The sequence below is a fragment of the Equus asinus genome, chromosome 7, assembly GCF_041296235.1.
Source record: "Equus asinus isolate D_3611 breed Donkey chromosome 7, EquAss-T2T_v2, whole genome shotgun sequence".
NCBI lineage: Eukaryota > Metazoa > Chordata > Mammalia > Perissodactyla > Equidae > Equus > Equus asinus.
In genome coordinates this window covers 25,764,632-25,787,429 of record NC_091796.1, presented here as the reverse complement: position 1 = coordinate 25,787,429, position 22,798 = coordinate 25,764,632, and the positions used below count along the sequence as shown (strand labels likewise).

Sequence of the window (22,798 nt, the reverse complement as noted above, 5' to 3'; positions counted from 1 at the left end):
GCATCTACAAAAAAACCGTATCTAACACCATACTTAATGGTGAAAGATTGAATGCTTTCCCTATAATATCAGGAACAAGATGAGGATATCCACTTTTTGTCACTTCTATTCAACACTGGAGTTTCTAGCCAGGGAAAGAAGGCAAGAAAAAGAAATAAAAGAAATCCAGATAGAAAGGGAAGAAGCAAAACTATCTCTACTCTCGGATGACACAATGTTACATATAAAAAAAAATCCTGAGGAATCAACTAAAAAACTATTAGAACCAATAACTGAAACAAGGTTTCAGGTTATAAGATCAATATACAAAAATCAATTGCATTTCTATACACTTGCAATGAACAATCCAAAAATGAAATAAGAAAACAATTCTATTCACAGTAGTATCAAAAAGAATAAAATACTTAGGAATTAATTTAACAAAATAAGTGCAAAACTTATATTCTGAAAACTATAAAACACTGTTGAAAAAAATTAAGAGGATTTATACAAATGGAAAAATGTCTCATGTTCATGGATCAGAAGACTTAACATTGTTGAGATGGTAATACTCCTCCAATTGACCTACAGATTCAACACAATCCCTGTCAGAATCCTAGCTGTTTTCTTTGTAGAAACTGACAGATTCTAAAATTCATATCGAATTGCCATACAGAACAGCCAAAACAATCTTGAAGAACTAAGCAGGAGGACTCACATTTCCTGATTTAAAAACTTACTATGAAGTAAGGGTAATCAAGACAGTGTGGAACTGACATAAAAAGGATGGACATTGTAGCCGCCCCTGACGCAGGAAGGGTTAATAATCACTGGAAAAGGCTTGCCAACAAACTGTGACCCAGAGGTGAGAAGGCTGGTCAGCCAGTGACGGGTAAGACCTCCAGGGGGAGGCAACCTAAGCCAGGCGCGGTCGCCTGGGAGCACAGATGGAGACACGATATGGATATTGGGAGCAGGAGGGGCCGTTGCCTAGGAGCCCTTGCCTGCTCCAAGATAAAAATATACGAGCACAACAAAAACAGGATAATATCAAAACAGAGGCCGAGGGAGGGCTCCTTGAGAAATCACTAAGAATTCTTGGCATTCGCTAATTACTTCATCCAGAACACCTGTGTATGTTTAACAGACGTAAGCTATGTATATATTGAAACGCTGGTTATAATAAACTCAGAGTGGCCATCAGCCCTCTCCGCATCTATCCTGATGTGTACATTGGATTGCGACACCGACAGACATGTAGATCTAAAGAATAGACCTGGGAGTCCAAAAATAAAATCAAATGTCTATGGTCAACATTTTTAATAAGAGTGCCAAGACCATTCAAAGGGGAAAAGAATAGTCTTTTCAACAAATGGTGTTTGGACAACTGGGTAGCCACATGCAAAAGAATAAAGTTGGACCCATATCTGAAAACAGGGACAAAAATTAAGTCAATAAAACTTTCAGACTTTATTTTTTTAATTTTAATTTTTTTTTGAGGGAGATTAGCCCTGAGCTAACATCCACCACCAGTCCTCCTCTTTTTTGCTAAGGAAGATTGGCCCTGAGCTAACATCTGTGCCCATCTTCTTCTATTTTATATGTGGGATGCCTGCCACAGCATGCCTTGATAAGCAGTGTGTGAGTCCACTCCCAGGATCCGAACTGGTAAACCCCAGGAACGTGTGAACTTAACTGCCACACCACTGGGCCGGCCCCAAAACGTTCATACTTTAAAGGACACCATCAAGACATACAATTACAACACAAAATGGAAGAAAATGTTTGTAAGTCATACATCTGACAAGGGACTTGTATCTAGAATATATAAAGAACTCTTACAACTCAATAATAAAAAGAGAAATAACCCAATTAAAAAACAGGACGAGACTCTGAATAGACACTTCTCCAAGGAAGATAGAGAAATGGCCAATAAGCACATGAAATGATGTTCAACATGACTACGCATCATGGGAAGGCAAATCAAAAGCACAGTGAGATACTACTTCACATCCGCTAGGATGGCTATAATCAAAAACGCACAATTACAAGTGTTGCCAAGGATGTAGAAAATGGAAGCTTCATACATTATAGGTAGGATTAGAAAATGTTGCAGATGCTTTGGAAAACAGCGTGAAAGTTCCTGAACCAATTAAACACAGAGATACCATATCCCAGCAATTCTACTCCTAGGTATATACCCAAGAAAAATGAAAATCTATGTCTGCAGAAAAACTTGTACGTGATGTTCAAAGCAGCATTAATCATAACAGCCAAAATGTGGAAACAACCCAAATGTCCCTCAACTGAAAAACGGGAAAACAAAATGTGGTATATCCATACTACGGAATATTATCCTGCCATAAAAATGAATGAAAGCCTCCACACTCCATTGCAAAAAAAATCAGTTCTTGGTAGAAGCAAAATCTCTGTGTCATGGCTCTAGAGCTGGGGGTGGGACAAGTGCCCACCTCTTTCTGAGCCTTATCCCAGCTCCAAAAGCTGAGCACTTGGTGGTGGGGCTGGCAGCAGCCTCAAGTTTTCTCAGCCTGCCTCTCTCAGTATGGAACAACCACCTTACAAGCCAGGAAAATAGTGATTAGGGCCCCAGTACTTTCAGCGGCAATGCACTCAACATAGAGCCTCCGTCCGATCAATGAGGGCTGGGAGGAAGGCAGCCCCCACTTCTAGGCCACACTTTGATATTTTCCTGAACAAACACTGATCAAGCTCCTACTGTGTATAATAAATTATGGGACATGTGTCATACTGCTTGACTTTGCTACCCTCCCTTAGGGGGCACACAGAGAGAACCAATTAACTTCAAACAAGTCAAGGAGATTAATCTGCTATTTAAGAAGCAATGAATCAAATCATTGCACTGCACACTTAAAACTAATACAATGCTATAAGTCAATTATATCTCAATAAAATTGAAAAAAAAGAAACAAGTAATGAAATGTATTCCAAATCAGATATATATATATAGTTTCCAGAATATATGTTCCTTCAAATGATGTATGCCATTGCTTCTGGAGTCAGAGGATTACTTAAATTATAAATACCTTTAACTATGATTAACTAGTTCACCATTATGACATGTTAAAAAAATTATTTTTAGAAACTGATAAAATAAAGCAACAGCAATGAAAACCACCCTACTGCCCTACTAACCTGCAAGACATTGCCTACAATGACACTGTCAACAATCTCAGGTGAGACTTTGCCGGCAGATAAGGCAGCCTTGGCAGCAAATTCAGTCAAGTCGATAGCTGTGAAGTCTTTCAGAAGACCTCCATAAGCTCCAAAGGGTGTTCGCTTAGCAGCAACGATGAACACACCTATTGCAACGAGGAGAGATTTGTAAGTAATTATGGATTAGTCAGTGTCCCTAACATGCTTTAAATAGTCTCACTGTGAAACCTTATTGTAAAGTACAATTTTCAATTAGATAACCGAAAACTTTTGTCACATAATGATACAAAGAACAGGTCACACTCATAGAAGCAGTCTTAAGAGTTATCAATCTGAGCAATACCTACATGCAGGCACCAAGAACTGAAATGCTTCTTCTATGTGCTGGAGTATGCTGCCTACACAGAGAATTAAAGAATCACCTAACTAGAAAGTCCCTTAAGGTTGTCTGAGGGCAACTACTCATCCTATAAGAACTTCCTCTAGAAGATTCCTGACAAGAGGTTCTCTCTATCTTCTGCTGGGAAACTTTCACTAAGAAGGCATACTCCGCTGTGTGAAGCAGCATGCCCACAAATGGACAACATAAACTAATGATTTTCCTCATACTGAGCTGGCTCAGCTTACCAAGTCTTCTGTCCACCAATTCTAGTTCTGCACAAATGCATCCTAAAGTCAGACAGATATATAGTTTCTAAAATATATGCTGCTTTGAATTTGAATTATATATACCACTGCTTCTGGAGTTACAGAACAACCCAAATTACAAATTTCAAATAACACGAACAATTTTCTTTTACCCTTAGAATAAAATGGGCAAAACAGGTCACCTTTTATATGGGTAGCCCATGCAGTACGTGGAGTCAGCTAACCTGTAAAATTCCCCAGACTCAATGACTCTTTTTTTCAAGTAAATAAAAAGCATTCTTTCAACAGTTCTTTATTTGGCATTAATTCTGGTTGTTTTCCTCTGAAGACACTCTAGTTTGCTATATTCTATTATAACGTGTCACTGAGAATACAACAAAGTTTCCTGCATTTGGCCTAACCACAAAGAACACAGAGGAATCGTGCATACGTTTATTAATGCAAACTATGACTACAAGTTTGCAGTGTTGGTAGCAGTTCAATTGGTGTCTTTGCACAAATAAATAAAAATTGCCCTTCCCAAGGCGCTCTCTACTGCCACCTGCCAAAAAAAAATGTTATGATTATACAAATCTACAATGATTGTGATGTGAGTGGCACCCCCTAGAGTTGTGTAGTGCAAAACCCGCACGTTGGGAAGCAGCATTGGTTACAGCAGTCTCATCACACTAACGTTGATTAGGCACCTACTAAATACTAGACATTTCATCACTTTTCATGTAATATCTAATCTTCCCAACAACTCTGCAAGGTCAATATCATAGCTAACACATAAGTGGCACTTACAAATGATAGACATCATGTTTGGTGCTTTGCATACACTAATTCTCCCCCAAAACAATCTTGAGCACACATTTTCACATGTTGTCTAGAAACTGTGGAACTTTTACCAATGGGCTTGTGCCCAGATATTAAACTATAATTGAGACCACTCAAACATTATCCCACTACTGGTATCTAAGTATAATCCTCCTGTTTATGGTAGTGATCTCTTTCCATGGAACCAACTAAACCTATCCTAAAAAATCTCAGCTCCTCCTTTCATTCTTACTTTGATTTTACAGTCTAAAACAATGTTAGGAGCAACATATATAATTTAGAACAAATCCAATCAGTTCTTTACAGATATAACATTCAGATATTTACAAAAGGCCACAAATGTTAGTTTGGTGAGTTACAATTTTTTTTTTTTCTGATAGATGGGTTATTCTGTGCTATTATGCCTTCCTGAATCTTTTCAAATGTCCCCTAATCCTCCTTGCTTAATGGTCTCTGCCTATTTTTATATCAGTGTTTTCTTTATTTCATTTTTCTTTCCTCTTTCCATCTCTTCTTCCTAGTTTCATTATAGTCCTGCTTCTGGTCATGGCCTAGTATGCTCCTATCTGACTAAATCTCCAGCAGATAACGATGGTGATATATAAGGACAACCTGAAGTCCTTAGAGAATAAACAAAACTAGGCAGATATGGAAGAAGAGACCACCACTGGATGGTGTCCAATTTACTTATAGCCTCTAACTTGATGGCCAGTAGTCCACACTGCATGGAATGACTAGAACTTAGAAACTCATAGTCTTACTGACTTGAAGAATCAGAGATGTGAGTTCACGGCAACTACAGCCACTAGAAAGTGAGGGGGGATCTGGGGAAGAAGAGCACCACAGAAGGGGGGCCCACATTTTATATATAAACTCTTCCCCAAATATCTGGCTGATCCCTTAGCCATGCATTTGTGGGACCAAATACAAGCACCTCAGCGAAGGCTAAATGGATTGAATTTAGACAGGAGAGACAAGAGTCTGCAGTTTGAGTTCAGCCAAATTAACTGCTTGCAAGAATTAAATAAATAGCCAACCAAACAATCAATAAGTCAACACTTTTTAGAGAAACAAAACAGAATCCAGTCTCTACAATGTTTCATCTTCATGTCCTTGCAACAATCCAAAATTAACCCACATATGAAGAAACAAGAAAACATGACTCATTCTCAAGAGAAAAGAAATCAACAGAGGGGCTGGCCCGGTGGCGGAGGGGTTAAGTTCGCACGTTCCACTTCCTGTTGGCCCGGGGTCCGCTGGTTCGGATCCTGGGTGCGGACATGGCACCGCTTGGCACACCATGCTGTGGTAGGCATCCCATGGATAAAGTAGAGGAAGATGGGCATGGATGTTAGCTCAGGGCCAGTCTTCCTCAGCAAAGAGAGGAGGATTGGCAGTAGTTAGCTCAGGCCTAATCTTCCTCAAAAAAACAAGAAATCAACAGAGACCAACCCAAGATGACCCAGATGTTAGAATGACAGGGTTTTAAAGCAGCTATCTATGGTAACTATGCTTAAGGATGTAAAAGGAAATATGCTCATAAGAAAGGATAGGATATCTCAATAAAGAAGTAGAAACTAAAGAAAAAACAAAATGGAAATTCTAGGGGCTGGCCCCATGGCCGAGTGGTTAAGTTCACGCACTCTGCTTAGGCAGCCCAGGGTTTCACCGGTTTGGATCCTGGGTGTGGACCTAGCACGGCTCATCAAGCCACGCTGAGGTGGTGTCCCACGTAGCAGAGCCAGAAGGACTTACAACTAGAATATATAACCATGTACTGGGTGGCTTCGGGGAGAAGAAGAAGAAGAAGAAGAAGGAAAAGACTGGCAACAGATGTTAGCTCAGGTGCCAATCTTTTAAAAAATAAAATAAAAGGAAATTCTAAAACTGAAAAAAATATCTAAAATAAAAACTCACTGAATGGGCTTAACAGCGGAATGGAAATGAAAGGAGAAAGATTCAGTGACTTTGAAGATAGATAAATAGACATTACCAATCTGAAAAACAAAGCAGAAGACTGAGGGGAAAGAAAAAACAAAAACCATCAGCAGAATCTCAAAGTCTGATAAAAGAACAAAGGCAATTCAATGGAGAAAGGACAGTCTTTTCAACAAATGGTGCTGAAACAACTGGACATCCAAATGCAAAAAAAAAAAAAAAGGAATCTAGACATAGGCTGTACACCTTTCACAAAAATTATCTCAAAATGGATCATAGACTTAAATGTAAAAATGCAAAACTATAAAACTTCTAGAAGATAACATAGGATAAAACCCACGTGATTTTGGGCTTGATGATAACTTTTTAGATACAACACTAAAAGCACAATCTATAAAAGAAAAATTTGATAAGTTGGGCTTTGTTAAAATTAAAAACTTGTGCTCTGTGAAAGACAATGTTAAAAGAATGAAAAGACAAGCCACAGACTGGGAGAAAATACTTGCAAAACACTTATCTGATAAAGGACCAGTATCCAAAATATACAAAGAACTCTTAAAATTCAATAATGAAAAACCAAACAACCTAGCTAAAAAATGGGTAAAAAATCTGAACAGACACCTCACCAAAGATGATATACAGATGGCAGGTAGCTATCAGATGATCATCATATGTCATTAGGGAAGTGCAAATTAAAATAACAAAGAGATACCACCGCACGGCTATTACAATGGCCAAAACCTGGAACAGTGACAACCCCAAATGCTGGTGAAGATGTGGAGCAATAGAAACTCTCACTCACTGCTGCTGGGAATGCCACATGGTACAGCCACTTTGGAAGACAGGTTGGCATTTCTTATGCAACTAAAACTAAAGGTATTTTATCCATATGATCCAGTAATCCTGCTCCTTTGCATTCACCCAAATGAGCTGAAAACTTACATCCACAAAAAAACCTGCACAAGAATGTTTATAGCAGCTTTATTCATAATTGCCTAAACTTGGAAGGAACCAAGATGTCCTTCAGTAGGTGAATAGATAAACAAACTGTGGTACATCCAGACAATGGAATATTATTCAGCAATAGGAAGAAATGTGCTATCAACTCACGAAGAGAGATGGGGGAAACTTAAACGCATACTGCTAAGTGAAAGAAGCCAATCTGAAAAGGCTCCATGCTGTATGATTCCAACTACATGACATCTAGAAAAGGCAAAACTAGAGACGCAGTAAAAAGATCAGGGGTTGAGGTTGGGGAGGGAAAGAGGGATGAACGGGTGGAGCACAGGGGAATTTTAGGCAGTGAAACCACTCTTTATCACACTGTAATGGTAGATCCCTGTCTACACATTTGTCAAAACGCATAGAACTATACAAAACAGAGTAAGTCTTAATGTCAACTATGGATTTTAGTTAGTAATAATGTATCAATATTGGCTCATCAGTTGTAACAAATATAGCACACCAATGCAAGATATTAACAATGGGATATCAGGGTAAAATAAGGGGGTATACACTAATGCTCTGTACTTTCTGCTCAGTTTTTCTATAAACCTAAAACTGCTCAAAAAAATAAAGTTTATTAATTAAAAAAAGGCAGATAGAAAAAAATATGGCAGAACCTCAAGGACTGACAACACAACTGGCATCACAGAAGGAGAGGAGAATGGGTTAAAAAAGAATCTGAAGGAATAACAGCTGAAAATTCTCCCAATTTGATGACATACATTTACAGATCTGAACTGACAAGAGATTGTCACATATTGAGGTATATGAGCTAGCTATTCTGGTTTAAACCTGATTCAGCCTGAACTAAAGAAGCCTGTATTGCCTATCAAACATACATTGTACATCTGCTTTAACCATTAAAGTAAAGCATGCATTAAACATTATCTCAAAATAAGAGTGCACTCTGTTAAGATAACAATGCATACTTCCCCTCCCACCACGCCAGTATCAGCAACACCCCATCTGTAAGCCAGTAGTGGTACTTAGTCCTGAAGATTAGTTCCCTTTCCTGGACATCAGGGTAACGTTGGCCTGCTAATCTGCAACTGAATACCTCTTTGAAACGTTGATGAATATGTATCCTGGGTGTGTGTGATGTATGCTTTTTGTTCTAAAAAGGTATAAAACTGTACAGAAAACCATGCTTCTCCAGGATGCTTTCTTCCTTTGTGGAGACTGCCTTCAGGGTTAACAGTCCTGAGCCCGACTCAAGTACAGGTCACTTTATCTCTCTTATCTCTAGAACGGTTATTGATTATTTGTGTCAACAAAGCTCAGTAAACCCCAAATAGAATAAATGCAAAACACACACACACACTCACTCACTTTGGGTCAACACTGTCAAACTTCAGAAAACTAAAGATAAAGTGATAATATAAAAAGCCAGAAAAAATTGCACATTCTATATATGGAAATGATTCCAATGACCACTGACTTATCAGAAACAATGTAGGCTAATTTTATCTGTCTATCCACATACTTCCTTTCATGAGTTTGTCTCCTATACTTTATAATCTCAGACAGCATTTTTGTGTGGGGAAGTGCTAATGGTGAAATATGAGATATCTACAAAAGAGTGTAGGTGTGAAATGAAAACAAAAGCAAGAACTTGCCCTTTATTTATAACATTTCTGCTTACTTGGTGCTCCCAGATTGTAAATGTCAGCTTGAGTAAGGCTAACACCCAACCGATGCAATTGTTTTGAATGGGGAAAATGCTACAAAATATATTTAAAAAAATAACCTGGAATGTGCAGCTACAAAGACTAGGTGATTTAAAGAGTTTTTTCTTGTAATTTCATAAACTGGATATCATGTTAATAATTACTTGATCTGGCGTCAATTTTATGTAAATGTCAAAAGGTCTAAAATTTAACAATCTTTAACAACAAACTAAAATCTTGCTTATTTTAAAAGGCTCTGAAAATTCAGAAGCTACAGATTTCCAAAGACAGTGAAAAGACATATTAATCCAGAGCAGGGTGAGTCAGAAATGCCAAGAAAGGGCCTGGCAAGGTGTGCTCATGTGACTGTACAGCAAAAACAACAATAGAGGATAAATAGTTCGGAGTGCTGCCTTCCTTTTTATCACATTGTTAGGTAAAAGCAACTGGGATGGGTGCTAATAAAAAACAGAGGACTGCTTCTTGTTGACAGAAATCTGGTAAGTTAACGACAATCTTTATCAAAGTCCATTATGCTCGCATTCACATGTGTCCTTTTCCCTACAATAATCAGTTACATCTTCCTCTCTCTTATCCTGTAGTCCTGCAAGCCCCTGCTACGCCACTTTAGAGAAGTGCCTATCTACAATGTATCCTAACTAGCCTATACAACAATCACCCTTTGAAGCTCAGGCTTGGGTTGTAGTCACAGCCTCTAATTATCTGTTAATAACTACTATCACAGACAAGCTATTTTGCCTTTCTAGGCATCAGTGTCCTCATCTGTAAAACAGAGAAAAGGGTAAAAAAAAAGGATCACTAGTTCTACCAGCACAGTAAACTGTATCACAAATTTATAAACTTTATACTTCCTTAGTAGAGGTGTTAGTGTACATTCTTTTTCTTTACTGGGTTCATAGTTTTCATCAAATTTTCAAAGGGGTTTGTATTACAAGAAAATAGTAAGAACCACTGATAAAATATTAAACAGAAATCAATAGAAGTATTATTTTCTTTTTAAAAAGTTCATTACAATGCAGGTTTGGTTTTCTTTTTTTTGGCTGAGGAAGATTCACCCTGAGCTAACATCCACTGCAATTTCCTCTTTTTCTATGTGAGTCACCGCCACAGCATGGCCACTGATAGGTGCATGGTGTAGGTCCACACCCAGAGTTGAACTCTGGGCCTGATGAAGCAGAGCATGCTTAACTTAACCACCAGGCCATCTGGGCTGGTGCAACACAACACAGCTTTTAAATGAACTGGGTTTTCTGAACACCTTGTCTAGAAAAAAAAATCAATATGCTGTTTATTAAGTAAATGTAGTAAACTCAGAGTTGGAAAGAGCACTGATGAACTTAAATCCAACTGTACGAAACTGGATACACTACCCTCTGTCCTACAATACCTGCTTTTCACTGGAACTGTTCACATGCCATTTTGGCTCTCCAGAGCTCCAGATCCCCTAACCAACTGCCCACCTGACATCTCCACTTGAGTGTGTCAACCTTCTCTTCCAAATCTATCCCTTCCCCCATTTTCCTCACTCCGTAAGTGGTACCATCCTGAACACAATTCCTCAAACCAGAAACATGAAGTCATTCTTGACATTTCCTTCTCATTGACCTGATACATCCAACCTCTCACCAAATTCTATCAAATCCACTTCCAAATCTATCCCAAATCATTCCTCCCCCTTTCCCCAAATCCACTTCCCCCCACTGGAATCAAAACCATCATGTGCTGTTGCCTGGACCTCTGCATTTTTTTTTTATAGATTGGCACCTGGACTAACAACTGTTGCCAATCTTTTTTTCTCTGCTTTATTTCCCAACCCTCGCCCCCGCCCCCGCCCCTGCCCCACCACACACAGTTGTATATCTTAGTTGCATGTCCTTCTCGTTGTGGGATGTGGGACGCTGCCTCAACGTGGCCTGAGGAGCGGTGCCATGTCCGCGCCCAGGATCCGAACCAGGGGCCGCCCCAGCGGAGCACGCGAACTTAACCACTCGGCCACGGGGGCCGCCCCCTGCATTAGATTCTTAAGGGGTCTGAACTTCTCATTGCTACATAGACAGCCTGATAGCCCTGAGTGGAAATCACATCCTGTCTTTCCCCTACTTTTAAAGTCTTCCATTGCCTTCCACTGAATTTAGAATACCTCCTTCTCGCCCCCCCCGCCCCCCTTCACAGAGCCCGCAGGACCCTGGACTACCAGGCTGTTGGGTGTTAGATCTTGCCAAGAGTTTCCCTACCCCGGAGCCTCGATATAAAGTGCTCTACCTGAATGTTCTTCAGGGGACACATTAAATAAGGACAAGCTTTCACACCCTTAAAACTAAAATTCCATTGACTGTGACTTTGTTACGAAAAGGGAGGTGTGTATTTTTTTTCTAAAGTTAACCCTATAACTTTTATATTTAGTGACTGTACTTTCCTGCGGTCACTCAAAAGGATGGGACGGGGAGGGAATAAGGCAGGTCTTCCAACAGAACGCCACCAAGCATTTTGGGGGAGCAGGTTACTCGGGCAAAAATCCCCTGGCGACCCGTAGAAAACACCCATTCCTCCCCGCGCGCCCTGCCCACCCCGCGACCAAGTCCGAGGCAGCCGGGCTCGTCTGCGACGCCTGCTCCGCCCCAGGCCGCCTCCCGCTTACGGCGCCGGCCCAGGCTTCCTACGAGCTGAACTCCAAGGAGATGGGTCTCCGACGCACGAAGCAGCGGAATGACCCAGAAGCAAGCAAACCGTGGCTCGGCTCTCAACTGGAAATGGCAGGGCAGTCACTGTCACCAGTGCTTCGCAAGTACGTTTTCTCCTTAAGTCCTTCCGGGCTGGGTTTTGTCAAGTCCCCTTTAGGGCTCATGAGACCCCCCCGACTCTCCGCCGAGACCGGACGCGAGGCGCGGCCGGGGAGGGCAAGACCCCCGGGCGAAGAGAGGTGGGGCCGCGGCGCTCACCTCGCAGCAGGGCCATGGCAGCGCAGGAATTCTTCTCCGCCCACGCAGAGGGCGCCCTCCACCCCGATCCGGTCTTTAACAGCAGGGGGCGGTGCCCCGCGAGGCCACGACCCCGCCCTTTGCCCTACTTTCCGTCCGGCAGCCTCGCCCGCGGCTCCTCGCTCTGGAGGCTGGCTGCTGCCCTCTGCGCGTCAGCCCGTTGGAAGCAAACGTGCCAAAACGGGCCTCCGGCTTCGGGCCTTAGAGAGAGCGTTCCTTGAGAGCGGACTTTTGCCTCACCTTCTTGTTTTGAGAGACTTTACCTCTCTGTTTCCAAGTCGAGAGAATGATCTGACTCTACCCTACTCATCCTATCCCTGGTCTCTAAATCCACCCCCGACAACGAATTAGCGTTTCCCTTGATGGCCACCGCCGATTCTTTTGGAAACATGGGACTACGCGCCCGGAGGCCAAGATTCCAAAAGCGGAAGTGGTTTGAGGGAGGGTGGGCGTGGGCGGGACATCGAGGACGGCGCGAGAGGATTGGCTGAGCCGCCGCGCAGGGCTGCAGTGGGTGGCTGCGCAGACCAGGGGCAGAGGCCGAGGCCGAGGCCGAGGCCGGAGTCCCTTGGCCGGTGTGGGGGCGGTGAGGTTGGCGTGTAAGGGGTGCTTAGTTTGTCGTAGGGCAGGGTTGCCCCGTGGTCCCCAATGCAGCTCCCCAGATGAGCTCGCAGTATTTTCCTTATATGATCAGGCCCCACTGCTGGCGGCGCCGCTTGCCTGGAGCCTGAGAGGATTATGAAAACGTGTCGGGCGAGGTGGGGCCAGGGGACCGGGGGCGGGCAGATGAGGGGCAGCCGCTTAGGCTAGAGAGGAGGGAGGTTTCGGGAGGCCTCTGCCACTGTGACTGTGAGCCCTGGTCGATGATGACGTGACCACTGCGCAATCTGAGTTCTGGGAACCATGATGGAGTGTGTACTGAGACCGGGCGAGCAGGATGCGGTAGATCCGCAGCGCGGGGCTCCGAGGTGGTCCAGGCTGCCTCTGGCTTGGTTCGCGTGGGGGTGGGAAACTTGACTCTCTGGTTTAATCCTTTTCGTCTTTGTGTTGCTTTGGTTTGAGTGAATATGGGAAAGAGTCAATTCAATACAGAAGTAAGTTCCGAGGGGTATTAACTTTAAAAAATACGTAAACTACGTTTTCACAGCAAGTATCTGTAGTCAGTGGAATTCTGATGGTGAGTAGTGTTAAAAAAACAAAACTCAATGGAGTAAATTTGATTGGCTTTATTAGGCGATTCATGAACTAGGCAGCACCTCCTCCAGCAAGCAGAGAGACACTCTGAGGAGTTACACGAAATGGAAGGTTTTTATAGGCAGGAGGAGGGTGGGGCAAGCAGGTATTAACAAAAGAAGAGAAAGGGTTATTTTTATGCCAGGACATCATCTTGGGGGAAGGGAACCGCAAGAGTTTTATCATGGAGATTACCTCATTGCTGCTAATCAGGAAATTTCATATTGACTGTCAAAGGTCACGTTCCTGGGATAGGTTGAAAACTGCCATTAAGTCTTGGTTTGCTGTCACAGGGGCCATTTTTGGGCCTATTTCTTTTTTTAACAGTAGATCAAAGCTTGCCACATACTAGAGGACCGTTTTTTTCCGCTTGCATCTTCTGAATGACGAGTGATGATAAAAGCTGGACACTGTGCACCCAGCATTGTGCCAGGCACTCACGTACACTGTTTATATTTGTCTACCCAGGTCATGTAACAACTATTATGTAACATAGAATAACATTGGTCAACTGAAATGAAGAATCTAGGTGATATTAGTGAGGGAGTTACTCAATAATCAGTGTGAGGAGGTCGAACCCCTGGAAACAGTTCAACAGAGCACTCTGATGGAATTGCTCTGAGGTCTGAGTTTAAATGCAGCTTAGATCTCGTTCACAAAACAGTGTACGTGCAGGGAAGAGGAAAAGGAAAAATTTAAAACTAGATTTCAAAAAAAGGGATAGAGTACATCTGGGCTTTTCTCTAGATTATACATTGAAAGTAACATAAATAAGATTTCCTTGGTTGTACATTAAACAAGTTCAGAGATGCTGGTGTTATTTCTGTGTGGAGGGAGGCAAGGACCAGGTAGTTAATTATTCCCTCAGTCTCTAAAACATGCAGCTGGGAAATGTGAGAGCCAGGTTCCCCTTTTATCTTTCTTGCTGTGGATCTGTCCAGCTGGTGTCTTCAGTCATGAGGTGTGGGGTTGCAAGGTTATTCTGACACAAGCTGAGGGTGGACTGTGTGGCTGCATCATAGTACAGCGTGGATTTTTATTGTACTCACTTAAAGCAGTTTGCTTGCTAGATTCACCTGTTAGGCCACGGAGAGGGGTCCCAAAAATCGGTCCACGCATATACATCAGACAAATCCAAATTGAGGGACATTCTGCAACCTAATTAAATAGGTGGGGTTTTCCCATTTTATGGATGAGAAAGTTTAGGCCAAGAGAAACCAAAGAACTTGCCAAGGCCTCAAATCTAGAAAATTGCTAAAGTAAAATTTTGAATACTTGATACGCAGAAGCCAAGGCCCACATTGTCTCCAGAGCTTATGGGATGCAGAATATAGGAGTGGGGATAGAAAAACAGACAGGTAGCCTTAACTAAGGTGTATGTTACACAAAACAGGAAAGGAGGTGACTCTTCTTTGGAGGAAGAAATAAAGTATTTTGGAAGAAACCTTGGTAAGGATAAATTTCTATACTTGGCAGTATATGGTAGCTTAGGTTCAGAAGCTTTATTTGCTTTTTGGGGGAGGGGGTGTGAGATAAAGTGTAGTTTCAGGTAGGTGGAGAAGTGAGTCAATATTGTCATTCCTAGATCAGCCCTTCTCAACCAGGGTTCCTACAGAAAATGATTTGAGTAACGATTTTCTCAGTTCTCTCAAGGAGGGTACAGAGGTAGCCTCTTTATCAAGAAGGAATGTCTTCCTCTCCAGTTTCATTGGCCTGAATTGAGTTTTGTGCCCATGCCATAGCAGCAGAAGCAGCTGGGAAGAAAGATATCTGGCCTTTTCAGCTTCTGTCTTGGAAAGTGGGCTCTGCCAGTAAGGCTAGAATCTGGAGAAGGCTGTTGGGTAGGTGACCATCAGTGTCAGCCACAAAGGCCTTTATTAGCAATTACATAGTAGACTTTCATACAGCCTACACCCTCTCATATTGCATATCGACATCTCTAAATTGCTATGGTGCATTTGGATTTTCATATCTTAGCTCATGATTGAGAATTTGGAGCTCTAGCCTTTTGGCACTACCTGTCAATCAAGAGTTCTGCTTTAGCAGTGTTCTCTCTTTGGAACATAGCATTGTTTGTCTGGTTAGTAGACATTTGGTCCTGTCCAAAATGTCTATGGACACATTGGGTCCATGCCAAAAGGTTCTTGAAATTTGGTCCTGTCCAAAATGTCCATGAGCATATTTGGTCCATGCCAAATGGTCCTTGGCAAAAACATCCATGCATAGAAAACATCCCTCGGTTCAAATAGCTCATAATGTTTATTTATACTTTTGGTTTGTAGGATTAATATATAAAAAAATACTGTCATGTTTTATTGACCCAATAATTGTGTTGTGGCTGTATTGCCAATAATAACCCTTGTTTCCTCGGTAGCCTAGTTGGTAATGGCACATGGGGTTAATAGATGGGTGGGGGTTTGAATCTTGCAGAAAAGCAGGATTTATAATAACTATGTGCACCAAGGAAGAGTCCTATAGTTAGAGAAATGCACAGAGGACAACAAGTCGAGAATGAGATCTTGGGGTGCATGGTGCATTAATATCATTAATATGTCACTGGGCATTTGGTTGGATGTAGCTGGGTCTTTCAATAAGGGTGGAGTTTGAAGGGAGGAGCTTGGGTAGTGAAAGCACTGAAATAAACACTTTACAGAGCATCTCGCTTGGGAGGCATGAGAATGGGTGTGGCTCTCCTACCACATAGCAGTCAAGTGTAATAGCTGCCATGAGAGGGATACCGGGCATCTAATTAACCCCCCTGCAACTATCCCATCACCCAGGGTTAATTGGCAGTGTTTCCCTTGAATGATGTCCTATAGAGGTATGATTGCAGTAGACTGAAAGAAGTGTCCACCACTATTTGGAGAGGTTTTAGTGGGTGTGACTCCCACACTTAGCTGCCAATCACTGTGGACCACCATGCCCTCAGTTGGTGCCTCCCTACTGGTCCACCCTGGCTGAACTGAGTGTTGAATTTATAAGACATTAGTAAGGTTTCCCTTACCAGTAAACCAGTGACCATCAGTTAGATGGCTACAAAAGAAAAAAAAAATAACCGTTCTTCTGTTGCTTGGCAATACAACGTCTTTATTTGAAAATTCTCAGCAGAATATGGCAGAAATATTATACTCACAAAATGAAAAGCCAAAATTACATTATAATGGTTTTGGTTACTGTTTCCATCCCTTTAACAGAGATAGGAGTAAAAGGTACCCGTGCTGTGAAGAGAGAAGAGTCTGCAATGCCCAATGCACGACTAGGCAGGATCTGGATGACATTACAATCATTCAAGATGAGACAGGAAAACATTAGCGCAACGTTAGTTTGAAGGGGAAGGAAGGAAAACCCTGAATAGGTTAAAACACATGCAGAAGAAGAGTCAAATGTAATGCCATCTCATGTACTTCAGAGAACCCTCCGTGATATTCATGATGAAGAGGTCCTGTTAATCCTACCAAAAAGAAACTTACTAAAGATGCAAGTAAGTAGAATTCAAAACAGACATCTACCTCCACACCCAACTTCATTGCATGGAATTGAAATTCCAGAGGACTACAAAGTGACTAGACGTGGAGAACAATTTTTTATCCATGATTTCGGTGCTCAAGATCATGAAAGAATTCTTATTTACAGAACTTAGGACAGTATTCGATATTTAAGTGCCAATACCACATTATTCAGTGATGGCACCAACACAGTTCACTCAGTTATTTACTGTGCATGGTATAGTATTGGGTTATACTATGCCATTGACTTACACTTTACTATGAAAAAGTGAAAAGATACAGATGTATATATGTGAGGAAGTACCTTCACTTGCACGCGAAAGAAACCTCAACATGAACACGTCATTGTGCATGATGAATTTTGAGATTGCAAATATGAATGTGATTTGACTACTCCTACCAAATGCACAGTAACAGGATGTTTGTTTCACTTTTCACAATCACTGTGGCGAAAAATATCTTCTTTAGGTCTAACACAAGTATTTGACAATGGAAAGTAACACCTGTAAGTGTGCATCCATGTTGTTTGGACTTTGATCTGTGCCTTTGGAAGATGTAAATGAAACTTTTGAGTATATTGTGGAGAATGCAGAAGAAAATTTAGATGAGCTAATGGGCTGTGTTGAGAGAGTATATATCAGTGGAAGGCATGGCAGGGGCAAAAGAGGATGAGAAGCTTCAAGATTTCCACTAGAAACTCAAAATATTTATACAGCAATACTGAACAGTGGTCACAGGATGAACAATGCAGTGGAAGGCTGGTATGGCAGATTTCAAAAGCTGATGGTAGTGCCTCATCCTTCAATTTGGAGATATTGGAGTGTTAAAAGAAACAGCAAAGCAATGAACAAGTTATCGCCCAGGTTCTGGGTGGTCACACTCAAATATGGCCACCAACTTCACAATAGCAACAAAATCAAATTTGTATAACAGAGATTGTTAGCAGATATATCGAATGTAAAGCCAATAATCAGGTCAATATATACTTGAGAGCAATTGCTCGTCGACTTAAGAGTAACCCTGCCAAACTTCATGACGAAGAAGAACAAATGTGAAATCCAGAATTCATCATGAATTACATAAAATAATGTAAGTAAAATTTTAATGAAGTTAAATGTATTATTTAACGAATCATTGGCCAAATGTCTCAATGGATGTTTAGGACAGGACCAAATATCAAGGACCTAGGACATTTTCGGCATGGACCAAATGTCTCCATGGACGTTTGGGATAGGACCAAATATTGAGGACCTTTTGGCGTGGAGCAAATGTCTCCATGGATGTTTTGGACTGGACCAAATGTCTTGCAAAGGTTTGTGCAATTGCTTTGTTATTGAATTCAGTGTTAACAGTTATCAAAAAGGAGTGGAAAATAGACAAACTAAAAATGCTGCTAAGTGAGTGTAGTGCCTGGCACGTGGGAGGCAGTCAATAATTATTTGTGACATTGACTACTACTACTGATGATAAAATTGAAACCCAAATAGAATTCTTTATGTGAGCCAAAATCAGCACATTTTATCTTAAACTGACACTCTGTGAACTTAAGCCAGTCAACTGTGTATTTTGTAATGAAGAAAATAAAAATTAGAGAACATATGTGAAGTGAATTATGCCTAAATGTGAGATACAGTGGAGGAAATAAACAGATCTTTAGTTATTAAAAAGTATTTATTTCCACAAATTTTTATCCACAGCTGAATATTACAGTGACTAATACAAGTATTTTGCTATAAACAAAGATGTAGTTTACAGATTTGTTCAAAATTGGAAAAATATTTTTATCAGTAGTATTTCTTCTACAATGTTAGATTCAGCCCTGAATAAGATGTGAACCCCGTCAGAGGAACAGTCCTTTATCTAAACATCAGTTGGCAAAATGTATCCAAATCTGGATTATTCTGATACAATATCACTTTAGAAAGTAGCTCAAATTCATTTCTGATTGATCCCTTTTATTAGAATTAGAAATTTTTTTTTAGGAAAAACAATCTTTAGTATCTAATGACCTTTACAATAAGGAAAAAAACACAGTCCTATGTTTTATTGTCATTGGCATCAACCTCTAATTTTCTATATCCCTAACTCTCTAATTATGGCACCAACATGTACAAAAAGTGAATTATGACTATTTGGCTTCATGCAGCAAATTAATCTGAGAAACTTACCACAGAGAAATACCTATGATGAAAAACTACAGGGTCCGGCCCCATGCTGTCACATTTTAGTCACTGTTTAGTCCTACAGGCATTGTACAAGTGATTTAATACCCCTGCTGCTTTGGAATTAGGTCAAATGTGTGAAAACATTTAAATTTACTATATGCAAAAGAAATGGATTCTAATTTATTACCATAATCTTAGTACATTCATTAAGGCTCTAAGTAAATATTTATGAATTGATGGTAGTAGTGTTAATTTTTTTCTAAGTTTTTCAAGTTTGTAGTTTTGTCTTTTGTTTTTACAAAAGGCTTAAAATTTAGTGTAGGAATATCAAGGGAAGAAACTCCTATTAACATGCTCCATGGAAAGGAGGAAAAATGTCTATTTTCCTTTGGGTCTCATCTACTTGCCAGCTCCCATCAAGCTACCTGTAGCTGTGATGGCACAGGGAGAATGCATGTGGGTTATGTGCTCATCAGCTTCAGCAACAATTATCCATTAATATGTCCATATGCACATTACTATAGGTGAACAGATAGGTCCCATTTAATACTCAAAACACAAATTGTTTAATCTATAAATATTTGATTCTTGAGTAATCTTTAAAATGCTTCTGATGTCTCAAAAGACAAATCAAAACTCTACCATGATGTTATGTTGAACATTAAAATTCTTCCCACAGCAACACTTATTTCAGAGAAATAATTGATGTCAGTTATCTTAGTAACTGCTAAAGGCACCGAGTGAGAAAAGTGTCAACTAGATTTTAAATATTGAAAAATAAAGATATCTGGTGCAGAGCTGAAATCTTTATGTTGAAATAAGTTAGTCATTACTGATTTCATGAAATTGGAAAATGTTTGAGTTGAACTGACTTTTAAAAAATGCAAATATTAATAATGCTAACAAAAGATTATTAAAGTTTCCCTAAAGATGCTTCTTCCAATCTCTACGTGTTAAGTTAAATAGGGCAGATCTAAACATTTAAGTAACCAACTACTATATTTCTTTATTGTTAGTGGTCCCTAAAAGACTGTAAAGTATTTCTAAATTAAGTACAGCTCCAGTGAAATACCTTTGTCTTTTGGAAGAGGAGAACTAAATCTGCTATTCCTTAGGCTAAGGAGACAACTATTCATAAGGTCCGACCCCTCACTTATTCTAATTGCCAAGCTTTTATTCCAGTCTTTGGCACCTAGTCATTAACCGACCAGTGACAGCAGAGAGGTAGTGACCCAAAGAGATCTAGAGAATGAGCGTTAAGACAGTACGTACGTAAGGACAGTAAGCCATTGCATTTAGGGAATCACTGCTTTTCAAACTCCTTAACACTCTAACAAGGCATTTTTGGTTATCTTGAAGATTTAGGACAGTCCTTACATGCAAGACTCATTTTTAAACTAAAGTGCAGTAAAAAGCAAATTATGGTTAACTTTAAAAAGAGGTAGCCACAGACCCAATTGGTTTAGACTGGCCTTCCAAAGTCAGTGTGTGGGTTGAAGGGTGTGTGTTGTGGATGTCCGATTATGTAACCGTAAGAAGGGAAGGCACAGCTCTGTGCAGACCCCCGAGAGAAGGCTGGATGTTTAATGTGGAGGTAGAGGGGATAATGCCCATGACGCTGATTTGGACATGATGGTCAGCAGTCTTCACCCAGGTGCTGTGCCTGGTTCTGCCCAGCGGGCAAGGAGAATGACTGAGGAAGCTGAGCTGTAAGGACCCAGTACACAAGACTTGGAGGGCTTGGAGTGTGTTGTGTTTCCAAGAGCCTGATGAATTGAGTGGCTGAAGAAGGTGGGAGGTGGTGTGTGTGTGTTCTTGCAATTCATGGGGAAATTTTATCTTCTTGATGTAATATAGAGGCTCTTCTGTGATTTGCAAACACCATCTGTTCCTGTCATGGGAACAGCATGCTATCATTTACCAGAAATATGGAAAAAAATAGTAAAAAAGGAGCATAAAGAATATATTGGGTTTTCTAACTGAATGCTTGCTTTTAAAGAGATAAGAAAAAAATTTATAAAAGCAGCAAACATAAAATCTGTTGGAACATTATCACTGCATACTCTTTTAGTCCTTATTTCAAAGCAGAGATATTTATGATTTTTATGTGGTAAATTTGAAAAATGTTGAAAATAACCTGAAAAGGGAAAGTTGACGTAAGCTATTCTCTTTAAAAAGAACACACACAAGGGGCTGGCCCTGTGGCCGAGTGGTTAAGTTCGCGCGCTCTGCTGCAGGCGGCCCAGTGTTTTGTTGGTTCGAATCCTGGGCGTGGACATGGCACTGCTCATCAAGCCACGCTGAGACAGCGTCCCACATGCCACAACTAGAAGGACCCATAATGAAGAATATACAGCTGTGTACCGAGGGGCTTTGGGGAGAAAAAGGAGAAAAATAAAATCTTTAAAAGAAAAAAAAGAACACACAAAAAATTCAAAAACTTTTGGATAATAATTTACTAATTCCTGAACTGATTTTTTAAAAAGTTGTTCAAATAATCTGTTCCTTTACTATTTTGGTTATCTGGCATTTCTAGTGCATTCTGTGATGTTCTTAGTGGAGGTTTAATGGCAGTAAGGGATTGCAGGCTTTCATATTGACTTATTTGGTTTTTAATCTGTAAATAAAACAACAGTTGTTATTCTTTTCTAACACTTAGCTTATATAGATTTTTGTGAAAGTTTTGTTGACTCAGTAAGTGCATGGACTAGCCTTGGAAACAAAGAAGGCTATCTTTCCATCTTGCTCACATTTTAGGTTTGGGACAGCAGCATTTTTAGCATAACTCATCCGTAAAGCCAAGACTACACAAACGGTTTGAGCACATTAGGGACCGAGACTTGTAATTTTGCTTCAGAAACCACTACTAAAAATGTTTAGTCTGGAAGTCAATTACACCATGGTCTCTACATCAGCAGGCATTAAAATTAACCTTTGGGATACTTCTCAGAAGGCCCAGGCCTGTATTTTCCTCCTCAAAACACCTCCCCACAAACTCATCCACACCTATGGTTTGTTTACCTGGGTAAACGTCACTCACTAAATGACAAATATCATGGTTATTAATAGCATTATTTGTTAAAAGTCCTCGGAAGGCAATTTATACAATTTACATATTTTTAATATTATTTTACTTTGGACATTCTCCAGTTATAGGCAAAGATTAAAACTAGGCAGTTTCTCTTTTATAGTCTGGCACCGTTTATATGGCCATGGGGACTGTTTGGTAGCTGTAGATTACAATGTATATTTGTTTAGACCGAAATCATACTTCCACATTTCAAGTGTTTTTATTCTGAGCAGTAGGTACAAAAAAATAATGACAGATGTGTCTTATTCTGTATAGTTCAGCACTCTGCACAGGCTCTCAATCTCAGATTTGATGCACTTTTAGAGATTTAACAAATCCCTAAAATCATTTTATGGTATATGCTTCCTTCTTGCTCTCACTGGCCATTGAGCCCAAGTTGGAAATGTGCATTTTCAGACTTCATTGAGGAATTCCAGATTGAGACATGCTGGGATGTGGATCGAGTCCATGGTCAGAGAAGATGGATTAAATGGGAACAAAACAGGAAACATGTGCTTGAAGTCTAACAGCAGTTGCTGAGGGTCATTCCGCTCTTGTAGCTGTGCCTGTGGGG

The 22,798-nt window shown here is 40.6% G+C and overlaps 2 protein-coding genes, 1 long non-coding RNA gene and 2 other non-coding genes across 5 annotated transcripts in view; 3 read left to right on the top strand and 2 right to left on the bottom strand.

Moving 5' to 3' along the window:
* The window catches only part of ACAA2 (acetyl-CoA acyltransferase 2), a 31,093-nt gene extending 18,406 nt beyond the window's left edge, over positions 1-12,687 (bottom strand). The window contains exons 1-2 of the mRNA XM_014846337.3: positions 12,212-12,687; positions 3,154-3,320 (exon numbers count right to left, since the gene is read on the bottom strand). Coding sequence (XP_014701823.1) covers positions 3,154-3,320; positions 12,212-12,227 — 183 coding nt within the window. The 5' untranslated portion in view covers positions 12,228-12,687. The remainder of the gene's footprint in view (positions 1-3,153; positions 3,321-12,211) is intronic.
* On the top strand, positions 11,843-18,659 carry LOC139045644 (uncharacterized). The gene is made up of 2 exons (XR_011504419.1): positions 11,843-12,057; positions 16,678-18,659. It is a non-coding gene; the product is annotated as an uncharacterized lncRNA (long non-coding RNA).
* LOC123287502 (small Cajal body-specific RNA 17) lies at positions 12,885-13,029 on the top strand. The gene has a single exon (XR_006530826.1). It is a non-coding gene; the product is annotated as a small Cajal body-specific RNA 17 (non-coding RNA).
* On the top strand, positions 13,108-13,177 carry LOC123287498 (small Cajal body-specific RNA 18). Its single transcript, XR_006530822.1, has one exon. It is a non-coding gene; the product is annotated as a small Cajal body-specific RNA 18 (non-coding RNA).
* The window catches only part of MYO5B (myosin VB), a 347,774-nt gene continuing 343,617 nt past the window's right edge, over positions 18,642-22,798 (bottom strand). Inside the window, exon 39 of the mRNA XM_044774721.2 lies at positions 18,642-22,790. Coding sequence (XP_044630656.2) covers positions 22,638-22,790 — 153 coding nt within the window. The 3' untranslated portion in view covers positions 18,642-22,637. The remainder of the gene's footprint in view (positions 22,791-22,798) is intronic.